This window comes from Passer domesticus, chromosome 17 (genome assembly GCF_036417665.1).
Source record: "Passer domesticus isolate bPasDom1 chromosome 17, bPasDom1.hap1, whole genome shotgun sequence".
NCBI lineage: Eukaryota > Metazoa > Chordata > Aves > Passeriformes > Passeridae > Passer > Passer domesticus.
The window spans coordinates 4,662,909-4,687,854 of record NC_087490.1 but is presented as its reverse complement, the minus strand read 5'-3'; the positions used below and the strand labels follow the sequence as shown (position 1 = coordinate 4,687,854).

The window sequence follows — 24,946 nt, the reverse complement described above, 5'->3', positions numbered from 1 at the left end:
GCCGTTTGCAGGGCGGAGGGAAGGGAAGTTGGTGCGGTTTGCCCAGGTTGCGAGGGGAGGATTGTGTGCCACTGTTGATTAAACGCTCTGCCCGAAAGATGGTATCCGACATGAGATAATGAGGCTCTGTGACCGGCCCCAGGTTCCCTTTAAGTTTTCCCATGGACTCGAGCTGTCGCCAGTTCACAAAACGACAGTGTAAGACAGCACCACGCTACTCAGATCCAATTTACGGCACACAAAAGCTGATCCCCAAATCCCCACTAACAAACCGGGACCCGCAGACAATTCCGATAATGTTTAGTTTTTATTCATTTCTCGACTAATTAACTGGAATCCCACCTCCTCTTCCCCCCTCTTGACAGTGCCCAATTAATCCGCAATGTATGTCAAAGGTCTGGAACCCACTGTAAACTGCTAAACCTTTGCAAAGATTTCTGTGTCTCTATATTGATCTGATTAGGACCGCGATGCTTTTTCCTCGCTATTACTGCGTGAAAAATAAAACTGTCGCGGGTTGGGGTTGGGGTTGGGGTTTTTTGTTGTTGTTTTGGGTTTTTTTATTGTCCCAAAAGCTTTACTTTCTTCAAGTCTAATAGGATTTCTCCAAGGCGCCTTCAAACCTTGCGTGTCCATGCCTGACAGTGGCTCCAAAGGGAATCAAGCGAAATAAAGTTATCTGCGAGACAGGAGCGGAGCGTGCGTGTGCGCGGTGCTGAGGGGGGTTAGACTCACTTTGGATATGCCGCAAATTGGCTTGTCTTGAAAAATAAACACGAGTGGGGAGGGATAGGAGTAGGGAATTTTTTTTTTAATATTAACTTATTTTTTTGTGCCAGGTGGCGGGCTGGGAGCGCGGCTCCCCGGCGGAACGGAGCGATCCCCGCCGGCCGGGGCTGCGCCCACCCCGCTCTGCTGTCGCTGGGGCTGGGGCAGCTCGTTTCTAATCTTCGGAGGGAGCGAATATAAAAGAGGAATTTATTAGCTTTCAGGCCATCAGAGGAATAAACATTGATTTTATTGACCTAATTATGGGCCAAATGACTCCTTCCATCGATCACGTAAAATACTTCATTTGGAGAAAACCAGGCGCAGGCGCCCGGAGGCGGGGAGGAGAGCGGGTGGATGTGCTGCAAGAGGGGGAAAAAAGCAAAAGCTCGAAAATGTATGGAGAGGTTTTAATGCAGTTAACGTGCCCGTCGCGCTGGAGCTCAAGCCCTGTCTCCCAGACGTTATAGTGCGGATGTTTTGCAAACTAAAGCTTTTATGTCGAATTCCAATCCGGCCAGTCAATTTGGCTAAAATAGCATTAAAGAAATGGACAGCAGTTTATTTATATTCCCCACACACACGCTGTATTTTATAGACAGAAAAGAATTACTTGAAATGTATTTTACAAGCACAGGACAACACGTCGTTTCAGCCCGAGAGCAGCGATTTCTCGTAATTAGAGTAGGCTCGACACTAATAAAGAAGCAAACAGGCTCTTTTTTATGCTTCAACCCAGCTACTGTCCCCGGCGCTTTGCTGCGCGGTGGGATGGTGGCTGGGTGCTGGAGCGGGCGGTGGGCGCACCTGCCCTGGGGAGGGGGCAGCGAGGGGCGACCGGCTCCTCTTCTGCTCTGATCCAGAGCAGCAGGGCTCATAAAAAGCGAATTTTATTTATTTTTTTTTTTTTTCTTGGCTCGTGGGTGACAGTGAGACGTGACTTTGGATTTATTTGCTCGAGGGATTTTTTTTTTCTTTGGCGGGGGGTGGTCACTGTATTTCGGGGGAGGAGGTGGCGCGGGATGAGCGATGCTTTTGGCAGGGTGTTTGCTCCCTTCTTATGTCACCTGAAATATTAGACCCCGTACACCTTCAGTCCGGAGGGGGAGGGTGGATATTTTTAGTCCAGCTGTTTTGAAGAATGGATCTTTCCCTTCCCGGTCCCTAAGTTTAGCTCAGCGCTTCTCTTGCTCCGCCGCGTTATCCCTCCCTCTTGGCGAGCTCAGGAGCTGCTAATGCCGGCGGCCAAACTCTGACCGCCAGGATCTGGACTTCCACCCATCCCCTTGTCCCTCCTTCCCCAGCACCGTCCCCTGGGACAGGTTATCCTGCGCCACCCGCGGGTCTCCCCGCGGCAGCAGGGATGCTGTGCCCGTGGCTCGCGTTGTCTCTCAGCCCATAAACGCCCGGCTGTCACTTTTTAAATCTCTTTTATTGCGATCCGTTCGGATGAGCGGTGCCGCTGCTCCAGCGCTGCTCCCGGGCGGGGCCGGGCCTGGGGTGCCCCGGGCCGGGCCGGGGGAGCCGGGCCGCCCAGGTGAGCCCCGCTCCGGCAGGTGAGAGGCGCTGGCCGCGGCGCCATCCCGTGGCCGGAGCCCACGGAGCCTCGGCGGGGCGAGCCCGGCCCTCGGCGGGACCCCCGCGCCCCCTCCCCGCCCGCACTGCCGGCCTTCAGCCGGGGTTCACCCCTCCCTCCTTCCCTCGCTCCGTCTCATTAAGATAGGGCTTTATGCAGAACATCTGTAAGGGAAGGCAAAATAAATGACAACACTTTTACACCACTTCCTACTTAACTTCTCTTTTTATGTGGCTGCTCTGGATTTTCCGACGCTTTGTACTGCTCGAATCTTGTTTGGATGTTTGTACATGTAATACTCTGCCCACTCCAGCTCTTGGGACGGGCTTGTGTTGTATGTTCTTTCTCTTTTCCCCCTCTCCCACCCCCGTCCCAGTGTGCAGAGGCTTCACAATGTGCTCTGCTAACTTCGCTGTCGGGGGACGAGCAGCAGGATTGGTGAGCCAGGGCAGGGACAAACGGCTCCACAAGTGTGGGACATTAATCACACCTTGTCTTTGCAGAAGGTGAGCTCCAGGCACTATGCACCCACTTATTCGCTCTTGAAATCCCCCCTTCTCCTTGCAAGCCGTCGCCTTCCTGTCTCCACTGAACAACATTTTTCCCTGACCCGGGGTCCGGACAATTGTCCTAATGGTATTTAAAGAAAACAAGGATTAAACATTCATTAATGCTTTCCCCCCTTATTTATACTGTAACATCAGAAAGTTGAGTGCCCCGAGCCCGGAGTGCGTGTCAAGGAGAAAAAAGCTGTTTAAGGGGGGTGGCTCCCACGGACCACGACATGATTTGGGCTCCTGAATACTCCTGATGAGCAAGGAACCAATTTTCGGGGGGAATTAACGCTCCCGATACCCCCGAGAAGCGGTACCAAAACGAGCAGAAAGTGGCCGTGCTGTGAGAGGGCATTTCCCTCCTTACCCCGAGGATCAGGAGCCTTGCCCCGGCTCCCCGCCTGCTCTATCCTCCCCCATCTCCATCCACCTGGAATCATTCCTTCCCGCCGCCGCTTTTCCGAGATGCCTTGTGAGCGTTTTAGCTTCCCCTTAAGCCCATGCCATTAAAGAAGCGGCTGAAGCAACAGGTGAGCAGGGAATTTTCAGGGCTACGAGGTGGCGGCCGGTGGCCCCGCGGGGGCTGCCGGCACCGAGCCGCCCGGCGCGCATCGACCGCGGGGAAAGATGCTCCGCGCCGCGGAGCCCGGCGCCGGGCCGAGCCCCATGGCTCCCTAGCAAAATCTCCTGCGGGAAAAAAAAACCAAAAAAACCCTCCAAACCTTTCCCCTCTAACCCCAGTTAGAGCAAGGGGAAGGAGGCGCTCCGGGAAGCGCAGCAAGAGCTGCACAAATGCAGTTTACACCTGCGACGCGGAGCTGGCTGCATTCTGCTCCGCTCGGCTTTAATATGAAATCTTTTCCGCCTGCCCCAACTCCCGGATCATCTGGGTTTAATAAATGTTCGCAACACTCCTGCTGCTCCAGAGAAACGCTGTGGCAGAAGCCGGCTCTGCCCGCGTCTCTGAATCCCAGCAGAACAGTAATTCCCGTAGGCGCAAGAGTGGCCTGGGACTTGTTTTTGGTCCAGGGGAAAGGGTGGAGAGACGAGGAGAGAGAAACCTGGCCGTGAAATGGGGGCTGTAAAGCTTAGAGATGTATACACACACACATGCATACATGTACGGAAAAGCAAGGAGCAAGTGCAAGATCGAAAGCAGAGCCCGGCTTTGCTGCAGCCACGTGTGCCATTAAAAGCAAATAATTCAAAGTACTTTTAAACTATAAAAACATGGGATCTTTCCCCTTCTGTTACTTTTCTTTTTTTTTTTTTTTTTTTTTTTGTTGCGGGGGGCAGGGGGGAAGAAGGATACAGATCCCGTCTCCCCTTCTCAGATGACCTCGAAGGACCGGTTTTTTCACTTTCCCATGTGTGCGCGTTTGCGCTTTCCGGAAATCAATGTGAAGTTTGTTCAAAATACTAAAATAAAATAAAACTGCACTGCAAAACCTCCCACGCCCCACAGACAGAGAGGAGCCCCTGATTTATTTTTCTGATTTTTTTATATTATTATTATTATTTATTTCCATCTCGTCGTGCTCCCCACGGAAATGATCTCCGGAGGGTTTTGCTGGATCGTGCGTGGATGTGTCAGCGTGTAGAGGAGATTTTGGCGAAGCGCAGCGGGAGCCGGTGCCCGACGGGCCGGGGGCTGGTGGCGGGGCTGTCAGCACCCCCAAAGCAGGGCTGAGGGGCTGAACGACTGGCTCAGCCCCGCGGGAAGGTGTCCCCTGGCACTGGGGACAGCTGGAAGGAGCACAGGACTTTCTCTGTCCACCCCACGCTGCGGAGCGGCGCTCCGAGGGAGCCCGCAGCCCCTGCCCCGCACATCGGGTGACAATTTCAGGCTGCCCGAAGCGGTCAAGTCCTTTAGAGAAATTTGCCTCTACCCGAAAGTTTCCCAGGGCTGAGCTGGCACATTTCGGCCGCCTTTTGGAGCTCCCGTTTGAAGGGAGGGCGGGTGAAGCCCTTCCCTCGCCCTTCGCAGGCAGATGCCAAGGGTCAAACACACAGAGGGGCTCCACGAGAGGAAAAAAAAAAAACATTCCCAGCCTCGCCCTCCCACCCGAACCTCCTAACTGGGACATTGGAAAGAAATAAATAAAGCTCTTCCGTCTTTCGCCAGAAAAAAAAAATGGTGGAGTTTGTTAAGTTTTGTTTGTTGTTTTGTTGGTTTTTGGGGGGTTTTTTTTTGGGTAATTTTTTGGTTTTGTTGGGATTTTTTGTTTTGAGCTGGGGATAATTTAGGATCTATTTCACGCGAGAAGGGAAGAGTGAATGAAGTTGTTGGGAACGCGGTCACGCTGTGGGCGCCCACGGCTGCTCCCGGAGCCCCTCTGCTGCCCAGATGCTCGGGAGCATCCACCTTTAGCAGCGTTCAGTCCCGCAGCCCGTGGCCGCGGGAGGCTGCGGTGCCGCTGCCGGGTCCCGCTGCCCGCTCTGCCCCGGCCCGGCCGCTCGGGGCCCGGGGAATTCGCTCGGGCACGTCAGAGGCTCGGGGCTGGCTGGAGTTGTCCGCTGCCTCCTCGTCCCTTTCATGTGTGCCCTGCCTTGGGGTGTGCGTGTGGGGGTTACAGCTCTTTAATTGAAACCTAGTAAGGAAAATAGTAATGGATACCAGGCTTCGATGGGGAATACGTGTCCGCGGCTGCATGATGAGTGTTAGTTCAGCAGACTTTAAGAAGCCGATTCTTCTTCCCTGTCATTTCTTTATTGACAGCAGCCCCTATTAGATTTACCATGTCCTTTTGCAACAGCTGGTCCTCCCCCCGCCCGAGGTATCAATCGATGACCGGGTGACTTGGTGGCATCTTGAAGAAAACGGGAGCAAAGCGTGTGTCAGTGGCGGTGCCAGAGGCTCCCGGCTGCCCTCCTTGACCTGCAGCCCAGCCTCTGCCGTGTGCCCGGTGCCGCTCAGCCCCTCCCGGGCTCCGGCCCCACTCCGAGCCCCGGGGGAGGCTGCGCCCGCCCCGCCGGGCCGGGGGCGCGGAGGAGACGCCCGGGGGGAGCGTGGAGATGGGAAAGGCTCCGGTTCTGGGTTGTTAAAGAACACGGCTGATGGTCAAAGCAGATAAAATCGGTTTCTTTGCCGGGTGCTCTCGAGTGCCTTGTTCTACTGGGTCTGCGGGGAGGTGGGGGGGCAGTGCCGCGTCTGGAGAGCTGGAGGGCTTCTGCGGGAGGAACCGGCGCTCCTTGGCCCTCTTGTTGTGTTGTGTGTGTGTTTAAATAATTGAATAAACGTATCCACTCATTCCCTCTTTCTCCCTCGCACGCAGAGACACAAAGACAGCATTGAAAAGATAGATCTGTTTGACTATAGGAAAGGACAATTAGCGCGACTTCCTGAGTGGCAAACTGGATGTATTTAAAAAAAAAAAAGCCTTATCCAAATAGTGAACTCTATTTACAATTTCTGCTCGGCCAGTGGTGGTGGAAGCAAGAGGATGGGTGTAGAGAGGGCAAAGGAGGAAACAGGATTTTCATTTTATTTCTGCCAGCAGCACATTGGTGAGAAGAGTAAGACCAGGGGGTGAAAAGGGTCGCCAGGTCTGTGAGTGCAGAAGGTGTTGGTTTGTGGCAAGCAGAAGCTGAATGGTGCAAAAAGGGCTCAGAAAAGGTAAAAAGGGATGTGAGCTCGGGAGGGAAGAGGTCCAGCCCCAAACCTTGCTGTGCCCTGACATGCCTTGGTCGGCGAGGCTGGGCCTGGCCCGAGGCAGAGGGGAGAGCTGCAGCAGGCAGCTCTGGGTGCTCCTGCATTTTCTTTTCCAGGACAAAGTGGAGGCAACTGGAGAATGTCAGAGCAGCTGGGATGGGGATGAGATGCAGGTCTTGTGGGGAGGGGAGGAACTGGGGCAGGGCTGGTGCTGTGAGCACCTGGAGCCCTGATGTTCTGGGCTTCCACCAGAGCCAGCAGCTGGCAGGATCCCGAGCGGGCTCTGCATGCCCAGGAGGAGCGAGGGCACTTGGGGGCTGTGAAGAGCTGCTCACTGCCAGCGTGTGCTGACCCCGTGCTGGGGGACAGCACTGCCTGACCCCGCAGCGGCTCTGCCACACTCAGGGCTGCACTGCTCCCACCAGGCTGGGCCACGAGCAGCCTTCCCCTGAGGATTGCATCCCAGTGAGAGCTGGTGGTGGAGAAACCTCTCCAAGTGGTGCTTTCCTCTCTTTTTCCCCCAGTATTACAATAAGCAGTGCTGTCTCTGGGTTTCCCCCAGCTCTGCAGAGCCCTCACCTCGGCTGTGTTGGGAAGGGGGCCTGATCCCCCTGCTGGGGGATCTTCTGTTCACAGAGATGGGAACGGCCTCTTTGACTGCAGTGGGACACGATGGGGCTGAGCCTGCTCAGAGAGAGACGTGGGGGATTTAATTCTTGGTATTTTTAATGCCTCACAATGCTTTTTTAGACTCTGGCAGGTTGGTTTTTAAAGTTTTTGGGCCAGGCTTTCCATGAAATCCAATTTGCAACTGGAGGAAGTGTTCTGCCAAAGGGCAAGGCAAAGAACTGCTGCAGCGATTCCCCACTCTCCCCATGGCAGTTTGTATAATCCAGGGGTATAGACGAGCTCCCTGAGGGAGCTGCTCCATTACACTTGTGGCCTGCAGTGCCACTCCGGGATGGATCTGTGTCAACACGGCCCCCATGTCCTGACACCTTTGTGGGGCTGGGGAAGGGCCTGCCTGGGGCTGGGCACACTTTCCCTCGGAAGAAGCGTGTAATCACCACTCCCCAGATGCCCCCCGTGCTCCTGCCAGTATTTACTGCAAACCTGCCAAAGTAAACCAGCCCGCTGCGTTTTATTTCGGATAAACACAGCGTGGCCACGCCGGGGTGGTGCCTCCTGAAGGGCTGGAGACGGAGCAGAGGTTGCATCGCCGTGGGAAAGGGAGGGAGGAGAGGGATAAATCCTGCAGGATGCAGAGCTGCTGGCAGGCAGGATGGGTCTGGGCCCCTGGGGATGCTTGGAACAGGCAGCGCGATAAGGAAATGCATAGATAGGATGCAAAACCCCACTTGGGCTGTGCACGTTGGCCCTGCTCGCCATGCACCGAGGCTTGTTCTTTCCTGCAGAGCAGCCGGCGCATGGAGGGGGTGTCAGGGACACCTCAGGGGCTGCTGTCGGAGTGGGGATTGCCCCAGGGCATGAATCCCTCGCGGTGCCACACACCCACGGTCGCAGCATCTCCGCAGAGGCCGTGGAGCTCCCACAGCCCCTCCACGCACGCACACACGCCTCGGAGCTGCTCCCGCAGGCCTGGGAGAGGACGTGTGGGCCCGAAAGCCGGGCTGCCTTTATTTTCCTCTTGCCTCCTTCCTCCAGCTGGCTCTTCAGGCCACCGGGAGAGAGCCAAAGCCTCTCTCCTCCCACACCTCCAACACATACGCACGGGGAATGCTCGCTGCAGCGCCGAGCTCTCGTGCAAACGCTAAAAGTTGCTTAGGAGGGTGAAATCCGAGCAAGCGGAGCTCTCCTAGCCGCTCAGCCACCACAGACCCGGGGTCTGGATTCAGCCGGGGAAAACCCATCGAGGTGCTGGCGATGGTGGAGTGAAGAAGAGTTGGGGAGGGTGGGAGCCACTCCCCCCGCCCTGGCCTTTAGCTCTTGTGCTCCGAGATTAGAGAGCCCCGGCCTGGCCGCTCTCCGGGGAGACAGCAGAGACCTTTCATGCCTCTTTGAAGAGCCAAGATAGTGTCGGCCTTGGTGCAAGCCCAGGCTGCAGACAGGCCGGGAGGCGCGGGGGCAGCCGGCTATCTCAGCGTGCTATCACCCTGACTCCCCCCTCCACCAGCCCCATTCCCACCTCCACCCGCTCCCGCTTCACCGTCAGCCACCCTGATCTCTTTTTCTTCTTCTTTTTTTTTTTTTTTTTCCCTTACTCCCGTACCATCCCTTCGCTTTGTCATTCATTTCTGCGGCTCTCCTTATTTATTTACCTCTGCGCCCCGCTTATTTATTTCAGGCAAAGAGGAGGCTAACAAGTAGCTGGAAGCACTGGCCAATATTTAACTAAGATGGCTGGCCATCAGGTCCCTTTTGTTTGCTTGCAAATTAATCATCCAGCGCGCAGTCGGCGCCAGGGTAGATTTATCACACACAGAAGGGGGAATGAGGCGGCCGAAGGGAGACAAAGACTGTTCGCACCTTCCCGCTTTTGATCTTAGATTAGTGCAGCCTCCCTTCATAATACGAGTCTCCGGGGGGCTTCGCCGGGGAGGTCACTCGGAACTGGCGGAAGTTTGCACGCCATTAGCCAGACGCTGGAATTGGAAATCATAAGCGGCAAACATTTTATTTTCTTGCGCGGGTGGGTGCGGAGCGCGGCGCAAGGTGCGGGGCGGGCGCGGAGGGCGGCAGCGGCTCCGGTTTGCGCCGCGGCGCCGAGGGCGCGCTCCGGCGGGGCGGGCGCGGGGCGCGGGGCGCGGCGGGGCCGGGGGCGGCAGCGCTTGTCCCGCGGGCACCTCCCGGTCGCCGTGAGACAGCGGCGGCCCGGGTGGGGTACATTGCAGCAAACTTCTTGAGGCCGCCGGGCGCTTGCTGTGGACGCTGATAAAGGGAAGGCGTACAGGCTTTGGGGGTTCCCACCGCGGCAGGAGCCCGAGAACCGGTTCCGAGCAGAGGTTGGAAAGACTCGCTCTCTCTTGGTCGATAAGCAGCCGCACAGCGCAGCCGAGCGCTGCGCGGGTAACCAGGCTCCTGGCTTCGTGAAACACATCAGACTTCCCCCCCTCATCCTCTTTGAACGCATTACTCCCGCTTCCTTTCCTCCCTCCTCCTCTTTTCACCCCCACCCCCGACTAAAGGGGAGATATTTTGGTGAATGCAAAGCGATCCTAGACGCTGGTTACTACAGGGACTTCACCAAGCTGGCGCCAAGCGCTCTTAACCATGTGCGTCAAAAATGCAATGTTAGAAGAGCTAATCACTTTAGAGGTTCCGCTCCCATCTGCGCGCAGCCAGCGCCGAGCCCCCGCGCTCCCCCGCTCCGCTCCCGGAGGATTATCCTGCTCTGTTTAAAGCAGGGTGGGGGGCGTCAGGAGATTCTCCCCAGGGCAGGGTAGCGATTCGGCACCTCCCAGCGCTGGGATACCCTGCCCGACACGCGTGGGCGCTCCGTGCCCTGCATGCCCACGACACGCACAGTCACAAGCCCCCTTTGCTGCCCTGCACTGTCGCACACCCATACCCACCCACACCCCCCCCCCCAAAGGAACAGATCTCCCCCGAAACTTCCCAGGAGGATCCTGCCCGGCTCTTCCCTCTCCGTGGGGTCGGATCAGACCCACGCGTGACGCTTCCCCGGGGGGTGGCAGGCTCCACGCGAGCCCGGGCTCACCCGGAGCTGGCCCCCCCGCCCGGCGCTGCCCCGGCCCGGGCGCAGGGAAAGCCGCACTTCCCGTCTCCTCCCCGCGCACCTCGTGGAAGAGGAGGGGTGTGGGAGCGTAACCCTGTCGGCGCCGGTGCCAGCCGAGTGGCCTTAATCGGCAAAGCCAAAGAAAGAAAGAAAGAAGGAATAATAAATACATTAAAATGCCATTTTCCAGCGGCCTCCCGCTTCCCTGCGCGCACCCGCCTCCATCGGCGGCCGCCGGGGCCGGGGCTGAGCCTCCAGCCGCCCACCACAACAATGATGAGGGCGGCCGCGGCCGCCGGAGCCGAGCTGCGAGCGGGGCCAGAGCCACCCCCGAGCCCCGCAGCTCAGCCCAGACCCGCGGGGGGAAGGAAAGCGCCCGGCTCCCGGCCCGGAGGTGCCGTTTACAGAAAGCAACTTCGCCGGGGAGCGGAGAGAGGGCGCGGGGGCAGCGGCGGCGGCCGGGGAGGGAGGGTGACACCAAGGCGGCGGCGGCGGCTGCGGGGAGCGGCGGGGATGGGCGGGCGGCCTCCCGAGGCGGCTCCAGGCCGGGGGGGACACGGGGGGACCCCGCTACGGTACCGGCGGCGTTTGGGGAAAGGGGGGAAGGCAGCTCCGGAGCCCCCCACGGCCAGGCGTGGAGCCCCCCCGCTGCCGGCGCTCGGGAAGCTCCGGCCGGGGAGAGCGGGCGGGCAGCGCCCAGGCTGCCGGGGCCGGGGGGCGAGGCGGCCCCTGCACCCCCCTAGAGGCGGGCGCTGCCGGCCCCTTCCCTCCTCCCTGCCTGCTCCCTCCCCTCTGATCATGTTGACATATTCACACGGCCCCAAGTACTAGTGATGCTTTGCTGCAGCGTTACAGTTTCCGACACCTTCTTTTTATAACTCGGCGCTGTCCCCCTCCACCCGAGCTGTCAGAACCCCGCCTATGGAGCCTCACAATTGGTCCGAAAGCGTCAAAGAGCCAATCAAGGCGGCTCCAGCTCCCCTGTAACCCACAACACATCCCTACGATCGGGTGCACGCAGAGCACAGACTCACAGGGAATTCTCAGAGCCGAGAGGCTCCTTCTCCCTCTCTCTTCTCTCTCTTTCTCTTTTCCTCTCTTTCTCCCTCCCCCTTTTTTCTCTTCCTTTCTCTTTCCCTCTCACTTTCTCTCTCCTTTATGGAGACAGCAGTATAATTCTGCCAGATTTTTTTTTAAGGCACAGCGAAAGAGAAAGAGAGGGGGAAAATAAATTAAAAAAAAAAAAAAAGAGGAGGAGGGTGAAAGAAAGAAGAGATCCTGATGGAAATCAGGACACCCTGACCAGCTCCTGCTTGGGGAGTGAGGAAGGCGAGGCGGAAACGAGATTTCCCTACAAGTTTTTGCTGCTGAAGGTTGCTCAGGAGCCTTCCTCGGCCGGCGAGGGGGGGTGGGTTTGTTTGCTTCTCTCTGCTTTCCCTCCTTCCACAGCCTCTGCTCTGCAGCCTGACCGTACGGAGGAAAGGTGGAGGGGTGGGGGGGAGGGGGAAGAGAGCCAGCCACCCAAAAAGAAAACCCGGCTTCGAGCCGTCACCCTCCGCCACGGAAGAAGAGAAGGGGGATTGGGACTAAGAGAAAAAAAGAAGAAGAAGGAAAAAAAAAAAGGATTTCGGCTTGTCCAGCTCTTCTGCGGCAACAGGAGCAGACAGCGAACCCGGTGGATTTTTTTTTCTTCCCTTCTTCGGCGTTTCTTTTCCAGCACAAGGACTTCCACTCAGGAAAAAAACGCGAACAACTAAAAAGCAAAACAAAGCCTCTGAGAGCGAACACGAGAAAAAGCAAGACTAATAATGAACAATCCTGTTAATCCGCTGTCCCGAGGGCTGGGGATGTGCCCCGGCTCGGGAAGTTGTAGGCTGTAGAAGTTCTGCCTCTCCCTCATGTACTGTGCCGTTTAGAGCTTGTTTTCCCCAACCCTTTTTTTTTTAAAATTTTTTTTTGGTGCTTTATTGCTGTTATTATTATTCTCTTAATTTTTCTTCTTCGTGATGTGCTGTTAGAAACCACTCCGGGACTACTCCAGCAGTAGGAAGACCGAGGAGTGGAGTGGATGAATTTACCGATGAGAGATCCAGTAATCCCTGGGACAAGCATGGCTTATCATCCCTTTTTACCGCACCGGGCACCGGACTTTGCCATGAGCGCCGTGCTGGGACATCAGCCTCCCTTCTTCCCGGCTCTGGCTTTGCCTCCCAACGGGGCAGCCGCCCTCTCCCTTCCCGGGGCTCTGGCTAAACCCATCATGGATCAGTTAGTGGGGGCTGCAGAGACTGGTATTCCCTTCTCTTCCCTGGGTCACCAGGCAGCAGCCCATCTGAGGCCTTTAAAAACTCTGGAGCCAGAAGAGGAGGTAGAAGATGATCCGAAAGTGCATCTGGAAGCTAAAGAGCTTTGGGAGCAATTCCATAAAAGAGGCACGGAGATGGTGATTACCAAATCGGGAAGGTAGGTCTGGGTCTGGGGTTCGTGCCTTTCTCCCCCCCCAATCCCCCAGCCCTCAGTCTCTGCACCCCGCCAGGGCAGGGCTCTCTCTCCGGCGCTTTCCTCCATAAATCTCCTTTCACCTGCAATTATGGGAAGCTTTAGGCAGCTGAAGATCCGAGCCCGTCTGGGGCTCCAGGCTCCGGGAAAAGCCCAAGCACGACCCGGCCCTGCTCAGCATGTGCGTGTGCAGGGGCTGAGAGGGTCCCTTCATGGTTCAGTAGCTTAATGCCTGCTGGAGAACACTCGGAGCAGGAAGAAAATCATTCGGGGTTGGCAAAGGGGATGGCCTGGTTTTCAGCCTCGCTACACGCAGTTTTTCTTCCTTCAGAAAGGGGAATGAAGGAAAAATCCTTCGGAGAGGCGTCTGGCTGCTGGTGGGGCAGGAGGGCAGACAGGCTCGGTGTGTCAGGCTGTGCTGGGATCTCGGCTGGGTTTGTGCTGCCTGGTTATGTCTGAAAATGTACAGAAAAGCTGACAAAACTCCCCAGCCGTCCTGCAGCCGCTGCTGGAGTGACAGGGGAGGGTTTGCAGCTCCGAGCTGCCTGTCCCTATATTTATGTAACCTTCACGTGGGAATGAATGAACACACACGGCGCGTCCACGCTCGGCATTTCTGCTTTTTATAGGTTTACCCGTCTGAAATCTCTCTCTATATTCGCTACTCATTGACATCTGGACTCTTTTACAACTCTACCCATTGCTGTGATGATTCGTAGGGTGAAAACCTCCTTTGCACCCGGGTGTTTTTCTAAGGGGCTCTCTGAGAAACCTCCCAAACTCTCCACTTGTGATTTGCCAGGAGAATTACTCGAGGAAGCCACTCCTGAAAAGTCTTCTTAGATGGCCTTCAGCTGCCTTGCTGGAGCTTCGCCTGTTTGCAAAGCACCAGTTGCAGGCTACAGGCTCAGGAGAAAAAAAAATAAATAGAAGCCCTAAAAGCAACAAGGAGGAAAAAAAAATTCTCCTCGCCCGTTTTACTGCTTTCCCAAAGTTTTTTCTGTTAATTGTGGTCAAAAGTTTTTGCGTGAAAGCCTCGGCCAGTATTAAGAGCTCTTACATGTTGCAAAGTCATGTGTTTCCTTTTAAGTTGAGATTTGCTGAATGCCAACCACTCGATATAATAAACAGCAAATTTGTGGTATCCTGTTGCAGTTTGGAGCCGGAGCTGGGAGCGGGGTTTGCAGAGAGCCCTCGGCACACGGGGGATCCCCGGCTGGCCGGAGCCCGGGGAGAGCCCCGGCAGCCACGCTGCCCTCGCTGGGGGATTTTTATTCTCGTCTGCGAAGTGTAAAACTCCGCACTTTATCGGGAGGCTGCGTTGTAATAGTTCAGACGTTTTGTTTTATCGGGGTGCGATCAGCTCCCATTTCTTTGTTTAGCAGGCAAAAAGGAAACTCATGAGAGATCAGAGAGCCCCAAATGGGCCTTTGCTGTTTAGGAATGGCAGAGAGAGGTAGGCGCCTGCTGATTTCTAGGGAATGCGTACCTTTCCCATCCAGGGACCATTTTCTCCTGCAACTTTTAAGCGTTTGAGAAACCTTTTCGCTGGGGGCGGGGGGGGTGGGGAGGGGGGGAGGAGAGGAAACCTTTTTTGCTGGATACAGACTTACTCTGCTGCTTTTGAGAGCTGAAGAAATTGCTTAGTAGACACGCTACCAAAATTCAGAAGCTTATTTAAACGCTGTAATTAATTTCATTTTATTTTTCTCTTGTCTTTTCTCCCCCCACTTCCTCCCTCCCTCCTCTGCCCATAGGAGAATGTTTCCTCCATTTAAAGTGAGATGCACTGGACTGGATAAAAAGGCCAAGTACATTTTATTGATGGATATTGTGGCGGCTGATGATTGTAGGTACAAATTCCATAATTCCCGGTGGATGGTAGCCGGCAAGGCTGACCCTGAAATGCCAAAGAGAATGTACATCCACCCGGACAGCCCGGCCACCGGCGAACAATGGATGTCCAAAGTCGTCACCTTTCACAAGCTGAAGCTCACTAACAACATCTCTGACAAGCACGGATTTGTGAGTGCCTTTTACACCTTCCTTTGCCCCCCTTTTCCCCTCCCTCGGAGCGGGGGGTCCCGGGGGGTGTGCCCGGAGCGCGGCGGCCGCTCGGCCGGGCCGGTCCCGCTGGCAGCTCCGGCGGGCGCCCGAAATTCGGGGAAAACGGGGCAGGAAGAGCTCCCCACGCACCCGGGGACGGCCATCTGTCCCGGTTATAACAGCCCTTGATTTTTCCTCCCGCTGGGGTCAGGATGAAAGCCTGGAGTTTGCTCTGTAACCTCCCCGTGCCATGCAGCGTTAACTTTAGGGATACATTTCCAGCGCAGCGCAACTCGATATTTCTCAGAGCTGCGGTGACTTTATATATCTATATATATTTTTAATAAAGTCGATCGCACTTTCTAAGCGTATGAAAACGATATGCATATGTGTATAAAGGGCTTAAAGGCCTAAGTACGCAAACGTTTAAATCTATATTAATCTGGATAATGTAAAGCAAGCCGGAGTGAAAATAAACAGGGACCAAAAGCAGAGGTCAAGTTGCCCATTCATGTCTATCCACTCCTTTACATTTACCGGGTGTGCAGAGATAAAAACTTACCCTGAGAGTGAAATCAAACAAACCTGCTGATAAGTGCTCTGTCGATCCTGGCCATTTCTTTCTATTCCTGGGAAAGCCTCCACCTCGGAGCCGGGGCTTGCTGGTGGTGGCCGCGGCCGGGGGATCTCTAATGTGCCGAAGATTGCATTTGCTGCTGTGATTTGATTAGACGATACATTTTTGCTGTTCGCAGAAGGCCTTAAGTGAATTGGGGCACGCAATTAGACCGAGCCGAGGTCTCGTGGTGGTGTTGCAACTGTAGCTGCTGCTCCTGCTTTACTTGATTTTATTTTATTTTATTTTATTTTTTTTACACTTTGAAATCAAGAGACATTGCTGCCGGAGCCCAAACAGCTTGTCCCCCTCCCCGAGCAGAGCTCTGAGGAGATTCCCCCCTCTCTCCTCTCCTTCGAGAGGTCCAGCGAGAGCCTCACCCCGGCGAGCTGGAGCTGTCAGTACTTTTAGCTGGATGCTGCGAGGCGTGTGCGTGTGTTTGGAGTGTGCTTGGCGGGGAGGAGGAGTGAGGGGAGGAAGGAGAGGGAAGGCAAATTAGGAGGAGAAAGTGCCGATGGCTGGGGGAAATGCTGCTCCTGCTGACCGTCTTCTTTCCCCCCCTCCTGCCCTCTCTGTGCCGGCCGCTGCCCCCCCAGACCATTTTAAACTCCATGCACAAGTACCAGCCCCGGTTCCACATCGTCCGAGCCAACGATATCCTCAAGCTCCCCTACAGCACGTTCAGGACCTACGTTTTCCCGGAGACTGAATTCATCGCAGTGACCGCATACCAGAATGATAAGGTAAGGAGATTAAGAGAGGATTTGTTTTACGTGTTTTGGCTTTTAAGAGAACTTTTACTCTGCATTGTTCCCTTAAAACTCACGAAGCCCATCCCGCTCTTCTCTCTCTCTCCCCCTTCATCTTTTGCCCCAAAACCTCCTTGATCCAACTTGGGGGAAGGCGCTGGGGGAGGGGGTCGAGCACGCTCCTAATACCGACCTCGGGGAAGGCAATTAAAAGGAGGGAGGACAGGGAGTGAGGGGGAGAATGTTTAAAGGTTTTCTACCATTTTTTCCCCCCGGTGTATCTCCCCAGCATGAGGAAAGGGATGGGGTGGGGTTTGCTGCTCTTAGTGTGGATTCAATCTAGGATGCATCAGGGGAAAAAAAAAATTAATCAAAAAGACTCAGCTCCGTGTGTCGAAAGACAGAGTGGGGAGAGCAGCGGGGCTGAGATTTTGTAATTCTTCCTGGCCTTTGTGCTGTTTTAGCTCCTTTAACAGCAATTGGCAATAAGGCTGGAGCGCACGTCTGGTTCCTATTATTATTATATTATGATATTTTTTTTTTTGCATCCTGCAGTGTTTTATTATTTTTTGTGGTGCAGAAATATGCTCTGGTCAGAGAGGGGTATCTCGCTTGAATTTAGCTGGAAGGGCTGAAAAAGCCCGTGTGAGAAAGTTTTGCAGCGCTGCAAACGCTGCCTTTCCCTTGCTGCTGGTTTATTGTCCCTTGCGATGAAGGTGGTATATTTGGGAGAGTGGCAAACGCCGAATTTACGATTATTAAGTCAAGTGGAAGGGAGCGAAGGAGCCAAAACCGGGGCTTTGATTTTTTTTGTTGTCTGTGAATTACAACTTTGCGTTCGCCCGCGTTGAGCGCAGAGGCTCTGGATGCGCAGCGCCGCTCGCTGAGCTCCCCTGTGCCCTCTCTGCCCCTCACACCCTCCACAGTAAAAAAATCGGGGGTAAAAAGAGAGGGTCCGTACCCTTCTGCCCTCGGTTTCCAAAAAACCGCTTCCCCCTCGGGGCTCGGGCTATTTCCCTCTCTCTCCGCAGCCAGGCACTTGCAAGGAAACTGAAAGAAAATGGGTGTAGAGGGAGTAGACTTTGCTTTGGGACTTATCAGCAGGGCTGGCCGGCCCGCTCTATCAGCTGGGGGCGGCTGGGTTGAAGGGCAGAAAGGAGCATAGTTGTGTGATTGCCATGAAATCGGCTGGGAAGCGGCGTGCGGAAGCGGCGGGGAGCCCTCGGCTCGGCGCGGGGGGAGCAGGAGGCACGGCCGGGAGCACCTGGGTTAAAAGTCCCGCTGCTTTTAGCAGTGGGGTGTTCCTGCTCCCTCCTGCTCCCTCCTGCTCCCTCCTGCTCCCTCCTGCTCCCTCCTGCTCCCGTGTGTGCGGCGGGGGGGGACTCGGCAGCCAGGGCTGCTCCTGCCCGCTCTCGGGCCAGGCGGGGTTTCCTTTTGGGGGTCATCCTGTGCTCCCAAATTGGGGGGTCGCTGTGCTTGCAGCCCGGCCCGAGAGCGGGAATGGAGCGGCGGGGAGGCTGCGTTCCCGTTCCCGTTCCCCCTGCTCGCATCCTGCCCCAGCGGGGTGAGCCCCGGCCGGGCTCTGGGTTCGGCTCCGCGCATCGTGCGCGGGCACCCGGCACTTGCGGGATGTCCCGCACCTCCCATCCCTCCCACCGCCATTCCCTGCCATAACCCGAGCCCCTAGGAAACCCAAACCGAGAAACTTCCACGCACAACCCCCCCAAAAATACGAACAGGCTCCTGGCACCCCTGGCGCCCCAACACACACGGAGCATAATGCGATTATATAAAGTATTTTATTATAGCAAGGGGGTGGGTATGATTCCTTTGCGGTTTAATTATGGTATTTAAAGAGTTTTAAGCGCAGGCATAACTTGCATGGATCTCATTGCACGGCTCAATTAATTCCGATGTGGTGGCAGCAACACGGGGCTCTTTCATTGCCACCACGGTCCGGGTCACCGGCCAGCCCGGCGGGGGATTGGGGGCGAGCTGCCTCCAAACAGCTTGGGAAAACACACGGATTCACCCAAAATCCAAGGACCTTTGCCCCCTGCCCTGTCCTCCTCCTGCCAGCACTAGGGGAACTGGGAAGAGTGGGGTTTGCTGTTGTTTTATAGTACAAAAATCTCCTTATTCTGCCCCAACCCCCTGGCTATTTTTTTTCTTCTCTCTATCCTATAGATCACGCAATTAAAAATTGACAACAACCCCTTTGCCAAAGGTTTTCGGGACACCGGGAATGGAAGGAGGGAAAAGAGGTGAGTCTGGTTCGATGCTTTACAGGCGCCTCGTTTGGTTTTCATGTGTTAAGCTCAGAACACGAGCAGAGGTCAAAATCACCTTGCCTTGCCTCCAAACCACACTTCCCCCCGCCAAAATCCATAAGGATCTTGGCGTTAATAGCGTCAAACGGATTGCATGGGAATTCTTTCCTGCTTTCCGCGTTTCGTTTTCACGTCAGAGGGGATGACTGGCCAAAGGGAGTGCAGTGCATTGAGCAAATATTGCTAGAAAAAAGCTTTCCCTTACAGATTTGAGAGGGAATATTACAGTGTAGTTTGGATCTGGGACTGGAGAAGAGGGACAAGCGAGGGCTGAGCACTGCTTGAATCTCCTCTGGCATTTTTCTGGGGACGGCCTGGAAAAGAGTAAAATGGAGGAGAAACACAGAAATAAACACAGAAATGGAGCAGAAACACAGAAATAAACTGTTTGGACAGAGGTATCTCATGAATATGGAAGTAATTAATGATAGAAGTTTCTTTATTTTTCTCAAAAGCAGCAGGACAGAGTTTGTGCCCCAGGTAGGCAGACAGAACTCATTATAATGGGACTCAAGACTTTTATTTTTAATATAAAAAGAAAATACAAAGGGGAAAAAGGCAAGATTTTTTTTCCTTTAATGGGGCATATGTCTGTTTTGTTGTGTTACGGGAGACAGGATATTTTAGCCATTTGCACTGGGGGTTAGATAATGAATAAATAGATCTGTTTCTCCTTTTTTCAAACAAACAACAAAATAAAAAGGTGGGGAGGACGTGGTGTAAACCAAGAAGCCTCTCTCCCTGCCCAGCACACACACAAACATGCACACGCCAGCTCCTCTTGTCCATCAGTGTGAAAATAAAGCCAGCGCTGGAGCCACAGGACGGAAATGATTTCTAATTTCTCTAAATATAAATAGATTTTTTACTCCGGGTTAATTGTTGGTGAAAAGATTACATAAAGTGCCTAACAAAATAACCACTTCCTAGCAATCTTAGCAACCATTAAGATGGCTCATATCTCTGGAACATCCTTGCCTTTTAAAAGCTAATCTCCAGGGAATGCTTCCCTCTCCCCTCCGCCCCTTGTCTTTAATATCAGCCCTCGCTGAGGAGCTGCTCAGCTTCCAAGAAATCTCCTCTCATTAGCAGCCAAGCCCTGCGTGCCAGAAACGCTCTCCTCCTCGAGGGGACCGTGGCTCTTCATTCCCCTGTGCCCCGGTGGGAGCTGCAGGAGGGGCTGGGGAGCGGGGGGGTCCCGGGGGGCTCCGGGACCCTCGCCCAGCGGGTTCTGTGCCCGCAGGAAGCAGCTGACCCTGCAGTCCATGCGGGTCTATGACGAGAGGCAGAAGAAGGAGAATCCCACCTCGGACGAGTCGTCCAATGAGCAGACGGCCTTCAAGTGCTTTGCCCAGTCCTCCTGTCCTGCCGTGCCTGCCGTGGGCACCTCCAGCCTCAAAGGTGAGAGCTGTGGCCCCTGCTGTCCTCTGGGAGAGCCTGGGTGCCCGCTCTGTGGTGGCAAATGCTGGCCTGTACCACTGCCCTCTGGCACTGGCCTGTTTTCCTTCCTTCCTTCTTTCCTTCCCTCTTGCCTTGCTTCCTACCTCTTCCCCTCTTTTCTCATGCTTTGCTCTCTTCTCTCTGTTCTTTCTTTCTTTAGTTTTTCTGACCCCTCTTTCCTTCTTGCCCTCACTCTTCTTCTTGTTTCCTTTCTTTTTGTCTTTCCCTCTCCTCCCTTCTCCCCCCCACTCTCCTCTCTCTGCCTTCCTCACTCTTCCTCTCCTTCTCCCTCTCCCCCCCGGCCTCCCTCTCCCCTTGCCGCACATTCATCCCTCCCCTCCTTGGTTCAGAAAGGAGCCAGCTCCGAGTCAAGGGAGCAAAGACAGACCACGGGGCAAAAGTTCAAAACTGGAGCCACTCCATTAATATCCCTCACTGAATCTGTTACTAGAGGAAGGATCTTTCCCCTGGATACAGTCGCGAACTTTGTTATAGAAAAGTCACCCTGGGTTTCTCGGCGCGGGGTTGGGAGCTGTCTGCAGCTCTCTCGTATGTATTAATCCATCCCGGGCCGGGGGGGCAGGGGGAGGAGGAAACAACCTCTTTTTTGTAGTTGCTTTACTCGTTTTTTTTTCAAAAGGCCTGCCGAGCTGAGGGGAGGGGAGCTGGGAGGGGACCCGAAAAGCAAAGCAGAGCTTCGCACCTGGGGCGCTGAAATTAGGAGATGAAGTGCAGAGGAATCCAGCGAAGCCGTGCATGTGTTGGGGGAGAAGGGGGGCCCGGGGGGTGATGAAGGCGGCTGCGGGTGTCTCTGCGTGCGTTTGCAAAGTTTGCCCGTTGAAAGGGATGAAAACTTTGGAGAATTTAGCAGGAGACTCATCCCCAAGGCCCTTCAGCCCCGTCCCGAGGTTGCTGCTCTCCCGTTCCTCCTGTACCCCCGCTGCAGCCAGGGAGGGAAGGGGGGTCCCTGGGGGCTCCGGCAGCCCCGGGGAGCCCCGGGGAGCGGAGCCGCTGGCCCCGGGCCCGCCCGGCTGGGGGGTCGCTCCTCTGGGTCGCTGCTTTGTTTCGCAGCCAATTTTGCTGCGTTGTGTAAAATTCGGGCTGGCTCGGACGGGGCGGGCGGTGGGAGCCGGGGGCTGTATTTATTTATATAATAATAAAGAAAGGGAAGTATTTCCACACAAACCTCTGGCCGGCCAGGAAGCGTCTCTGCCCCCTCTCCCAGCCCGGTGGGGATTTCGGGATGTGCAGTGCCGGATCCCAGCCCCGGGCCCCCTTTGTCTTGCAGATCTCTGCCCCAGCGAGGGAGACAGCGATGCAGACAGCAAAGACGATCCCTTGCTAGAAGGAAACGAGTCGGGCAAAATCAGCACGACCACCGCCGCCACCCCAGCGCCGGCCAGCTCCGCTGCCACCGCGGGGGACGACCCCCGGGACAAGGGCGGCAGCCCCTCCAAAAGCCACTTCTTCCCTGGGGACTCGGCAGGGAGTCGGAGCCGAGAGAGGACTGAGAAAGCCCCTCCGGACTCCCGGCACAGCCCGGCTACCATCTCCTCCAGCACCCGGGGGGGAAGCCTGAGCGGCGAGGAACTGAAAAGCCCCCTCAGGGATGGCCCCAAAGTAGATGAGAACCGACTGCTGGGCAAAGAGCCCTTCACCCCCCTGACGGTCCAAACCGACAGCACGGCCCACCTGAGCCAGGGACACTTGCAGAACCTCGGCTTCCCCCCTGCCCTGGCCGGCCAGCAGTTCTTCAACCCGCTGGGGAACGGGCACCCGCTGCTGCTGCACCCCGGGCAGTTCGCCATGGGGGGAGCCTTCTCGGGCATGGCCGCGGGCATGGGGCCCCTCCTCGCCACCGTCTCCGGGGCGTCCGCCGGGGTCTCGGGACTGGACAACACGGTCATGGCCACGGCGGCGGCCCAGGGACTCTCGGGAGCATCGGCGGCCGCGTTGCCTTTCCATCTGCAGCAGCACGTCCTGGCCTCACAGGTACTGCGTTCCCCCGGGCCGGGGGCTCCGAGCCTGGGGACGGGACTGGGGGGGCAGCGGGCACCTCCTTTAAATTCCCCGCGTCGGTGTCCCCCCAGTGCCCCTCTCAGGGGCCGGTCCAGGGCTTGGCAGCAGGTCGGAGGAGGGAAAGCTGTGGGCGGGGAGGGTGGCCCAGCGTGATCTCCCTGAGCTCTCCCACCCTCCCCGCTGTCCTCCAGAGCCCCGGGGCGCGTCCCGGCCTGCGGAGCGGAGCCGCTGTCGGGGGGTGTGCCCAGGGCTGCCCTGCGGAGCGGGAGCGGGGCTGGACCTGCGGGAAAAGGGCGCTTGCCCCAGCGGGGGGGACACTGGGGGAGAGACCCCGCGGCCATTCGGCCCCCGCTGGGCCCGGCGGGAGCGGGGCCGTGCAGGGCAGAGCCCGGGCAGGGTGTGCCCCGTCACCCACGTGTTTTTGGGCAGCGGGATCCTCCATCCCGCCGGCAGCGCGGGGGAGCACCTGGCGCGGGGGTGCGGTGAGCGCGCCGGTAACCCTTTCCTCTCTCTCCTCCCCTCCCGCAGGGCCTGGCCATGTCTCCCTTCGGCAGCCTTTTCCCCTACCCCTACACCTACATGGCGGCGGCGGCCGCCGCCTCCAGCGCCGCTTCCAGCTCGGTGCACCGGCACCCGTTCCTGAGCGCCGTGCGGCCGCGGCTCCGCTACAGCCCGTACCCGCTGCCCGTGCCCCTGGCGGACGGCAGCGGCCTCCTCAGCACGGCGCTGCCCGGCCTGGCCGCCGGCTCCGGCGAGGGCAAGGCGGGCGGGCTGGGCGGCAGCCCCGGCTCCGTGCCCCTGGACTCCGCCTCGGACCTCACCAGCCGCTCCTCCACGCTCTCGTCGGGCTCCGTGTCGCTGTCCCCCAAGCTGGGCGCGGACAAGGAGGCGGCCACCAGCGAACTGCAGAACATCCAGCGCCTGGTCAGCGGGCTCGACCCCAAGCAGGACAGATCGCGCAGCGGCTCCCCGTAACCCCCCGGCCTCCGGGAGCTCATTTCAAATCCGTCTCGCAGTGCACTTTGTTTGAACGAAACCACATCCTCCACCCCGCGAGTGTTTGGTTTTTACCCCTTCTTTATTTTATTTTTTTTCCCCTCTTTCTGTATATTTTTTTTTAACATATAAAATCCCGCGGTGTTGTGTGCGTGCTTAGCAAAAAAAAAAGGTGGAGCAGGGAAAAAAAGGGTCGGGGATGGGGGAGCGCTGGGTCGGAGGCTCCTCACAGGGATTGGAGGCACCGGTGGGGTTTGTGGCATCCTCCTTTTATTTTCTTTTTTACCAGTGTAAAAAAAATAAAACCCAAAACCAAAACACACCGGGGGAAAAAAAAAAGAAAAAAAAGAAAGAAAAAAATACCTAAAATAAAAAATAAAACAACAACAAAAAAAAAATCAAACAAACTTATGAATAAAAATTAAGTAAGAGAAGTGATTTTTTTCTCTGCGAAAGAAAAGCGTGTAAGTAACTCACGTATTGGTTCTTCAACAGTTGTTTCCTGGGCGGGTTGTTAACCACAACCCCCTTAGTCGATATTAAGGGAAGCTGTGTGTTTAAAATATTATTGTGATGTCTGAGAGCCAGTCGGTGGCTTTTTTTTGCATGTTCCAGAGTAGTCTGCTTTTTTTTTTTTTTTTTGAGGGGGGGTGGTGGTATTTTTTATTTCAGTGGGGTTTTGTTGTTTATTTTTAATGCTCGTTTCAAATCCCAGGGAAAAATTATTATTAATAATAATAAAAACAAAAATAAGACCTTTGTCCCTCTACCTTAAACATCCTCCCTTGTAGCAACAAAAATAAGACGTGTAGTTGGAAAGAAAAAAAAGTGAATTTATTTTATCTAAAAACCTCTGTAGCTCGACTGTAGATTTATCACAGCTTTCCCTCTTTAATTGTATATGCAATAACAAGGTTTAACATACTGAGAAGAAGAAAAGAGTGGACACTATTATTAAAACAAAGTATTTATGTAATTATTTGATAACTCTTGTAAATACGTGGAATATGAATACTCGAAATTAAACTTTAATTTATTGACATTGTACATATCTCTGTAAATATGACTGCAGCGGTCTTCTTTTTTTTTCCTTCTGTTTTTATTTTTAGTCGTTTTCATTTCAAGTTGGTAATTCCTTTAAACATAGATCCCGACCCAGAGGAGAAATTCCCCCATTTGTGAGGGCTCCGTTTTTAATCAAAGCTCAGCCCAGGAAAACCTCGTCCTGTGGTCAACGAGCCAAATACAAAAGGCAAAGCAGAAAGAAACCAAATTATTCAAAGACCTTAAAAAAAATCAAAGAGAGAAAAAGACGAAGCAGTGTGCCATGGTAGCTTTTAATCCTCAGTTTCTTCCGTGTTCAAAATGTGAACAACCACAAAATTATATATGTTTATACACGACAACAGGCTTCTCCAGTGGCTTGAGAGAAAAAAAAAAAGTGAAGATTCTAGGATTTTCTGTACTTTCTATTATTTTTGCCCGTTTCCTCAGTGAGTCAGAAACAACCCCGCAAAGGAGTTTCACTACTGTGCTTATTGTTGTCTTTGTTTGGGTGAGTGCATATTTTCTTGGGTTGAAAGTCAGGTGCTCAGAGCTGGTTCAAAGAAAAAAAAAAATGAAGGTATATTTTGTGTTATATAAATGTTGAGAAGTTCTTGCTACTTTTTTTTTCTGTAATTTTTTTCTCCCCTTTTAAAAGTCACTGAAGTTTCAATAAATTTTTATTGAAATGTCTTGGGCGTACTGTGAAATGCCTTCACCCCAACCCTCCCCGAAGTGCCTGGGAGGATGGAGGGGTTGAAAGATATATATCCCTCTTCTGCCTTTCTCCTCCACCCCTTTCCCGTTCCCAATATTGAGATATTTCTCCCGCAAGGAGCTAGTACGAACCAGTCGAGATGGTGTCATTGGAATTGTTGGGGGGGAAGGAGGAGGTTTAAGCAAGCTGTTTAATGTACCTTTTCCGTCTTTATCCCTCTCGCTTTTAAAGTCGATCCAGAG

At 54.9% G+C, this 24,946-nt stretch overlaps 1 protein-coding gene across 2 annotated transcripts; it reads left to right on the top strand.

Moving 5' to 3' along the window:
* The first annotated feature begins 9,203 nt into the window (after window positions 1–9,203).
* On the top strand, window positions 9,204–23,989 carry TBX3 (T-box transcription factor 3). Of its 2 annotated transcripts, XM_064392247.1 has the most exons (8): window positions 9,204–11,655; window positions 12,266–12,710; window positions 14,504–14,771; window positions 16,005–16,151; window positions 18,345–18,421; window positions 19,731–19,888; window positions 21,216–21,919; window positions 22,475–23,989. In XM_064392247.1, the coding sequence occupies exons 2-8, from the start codon at window positions 12,316–12,318 to the stop codon at window positions 22,919–22,921; spliced, it is 2,196 nt and encodes a 731-aa protein (XP_064248317.1). In that variant the 5' UTR covers window positions 9,204–11,655; window positions 12,266–12,315; the 3' UTR covers window positions 22,922–23,989. The 2 variants fall into 2 exon arrangements, with proteins under 2 accessions (XP_064248317.1, XP_064248318.1); XM_064392248.1 differs by lacking the exons at window positions 9,204–11,655; window positions 12,266–12,710 and adding an exon at window positions 13,958–14,202.
* The last annotated feature ends 957 nt before the right edge of the window (window positions 23,990–24,946 follow it).

What these genes read in the sequence shown, in the direction of transcription:
- TBX3 (XM_064392247.1), top strand. Translation starts at nt 12,316, where the DNA reads ATGAATTTACCGATGAGAGATCCAGTAATCCCTGGGACAAGCATGGCT. An exon ending in TCTCTGACAAGCACGGATTT is followed by an intron (nt 14,772 to 16,004) that starts GTGAGTGCCTTT and finishes CTGCCCCCCCAG; the next exon opens with ACCATTTTAAACTCCATGCA. An exon ending in AATGGAAGGAGGGAAAAGAG is followed by an intron (nt 18,422 to 19,730) that starts GTGAGTCTGGTT and finishes CTGTGCCCGCAG; the next exon opens with GAAGCAGCTGACCCTGCAGT.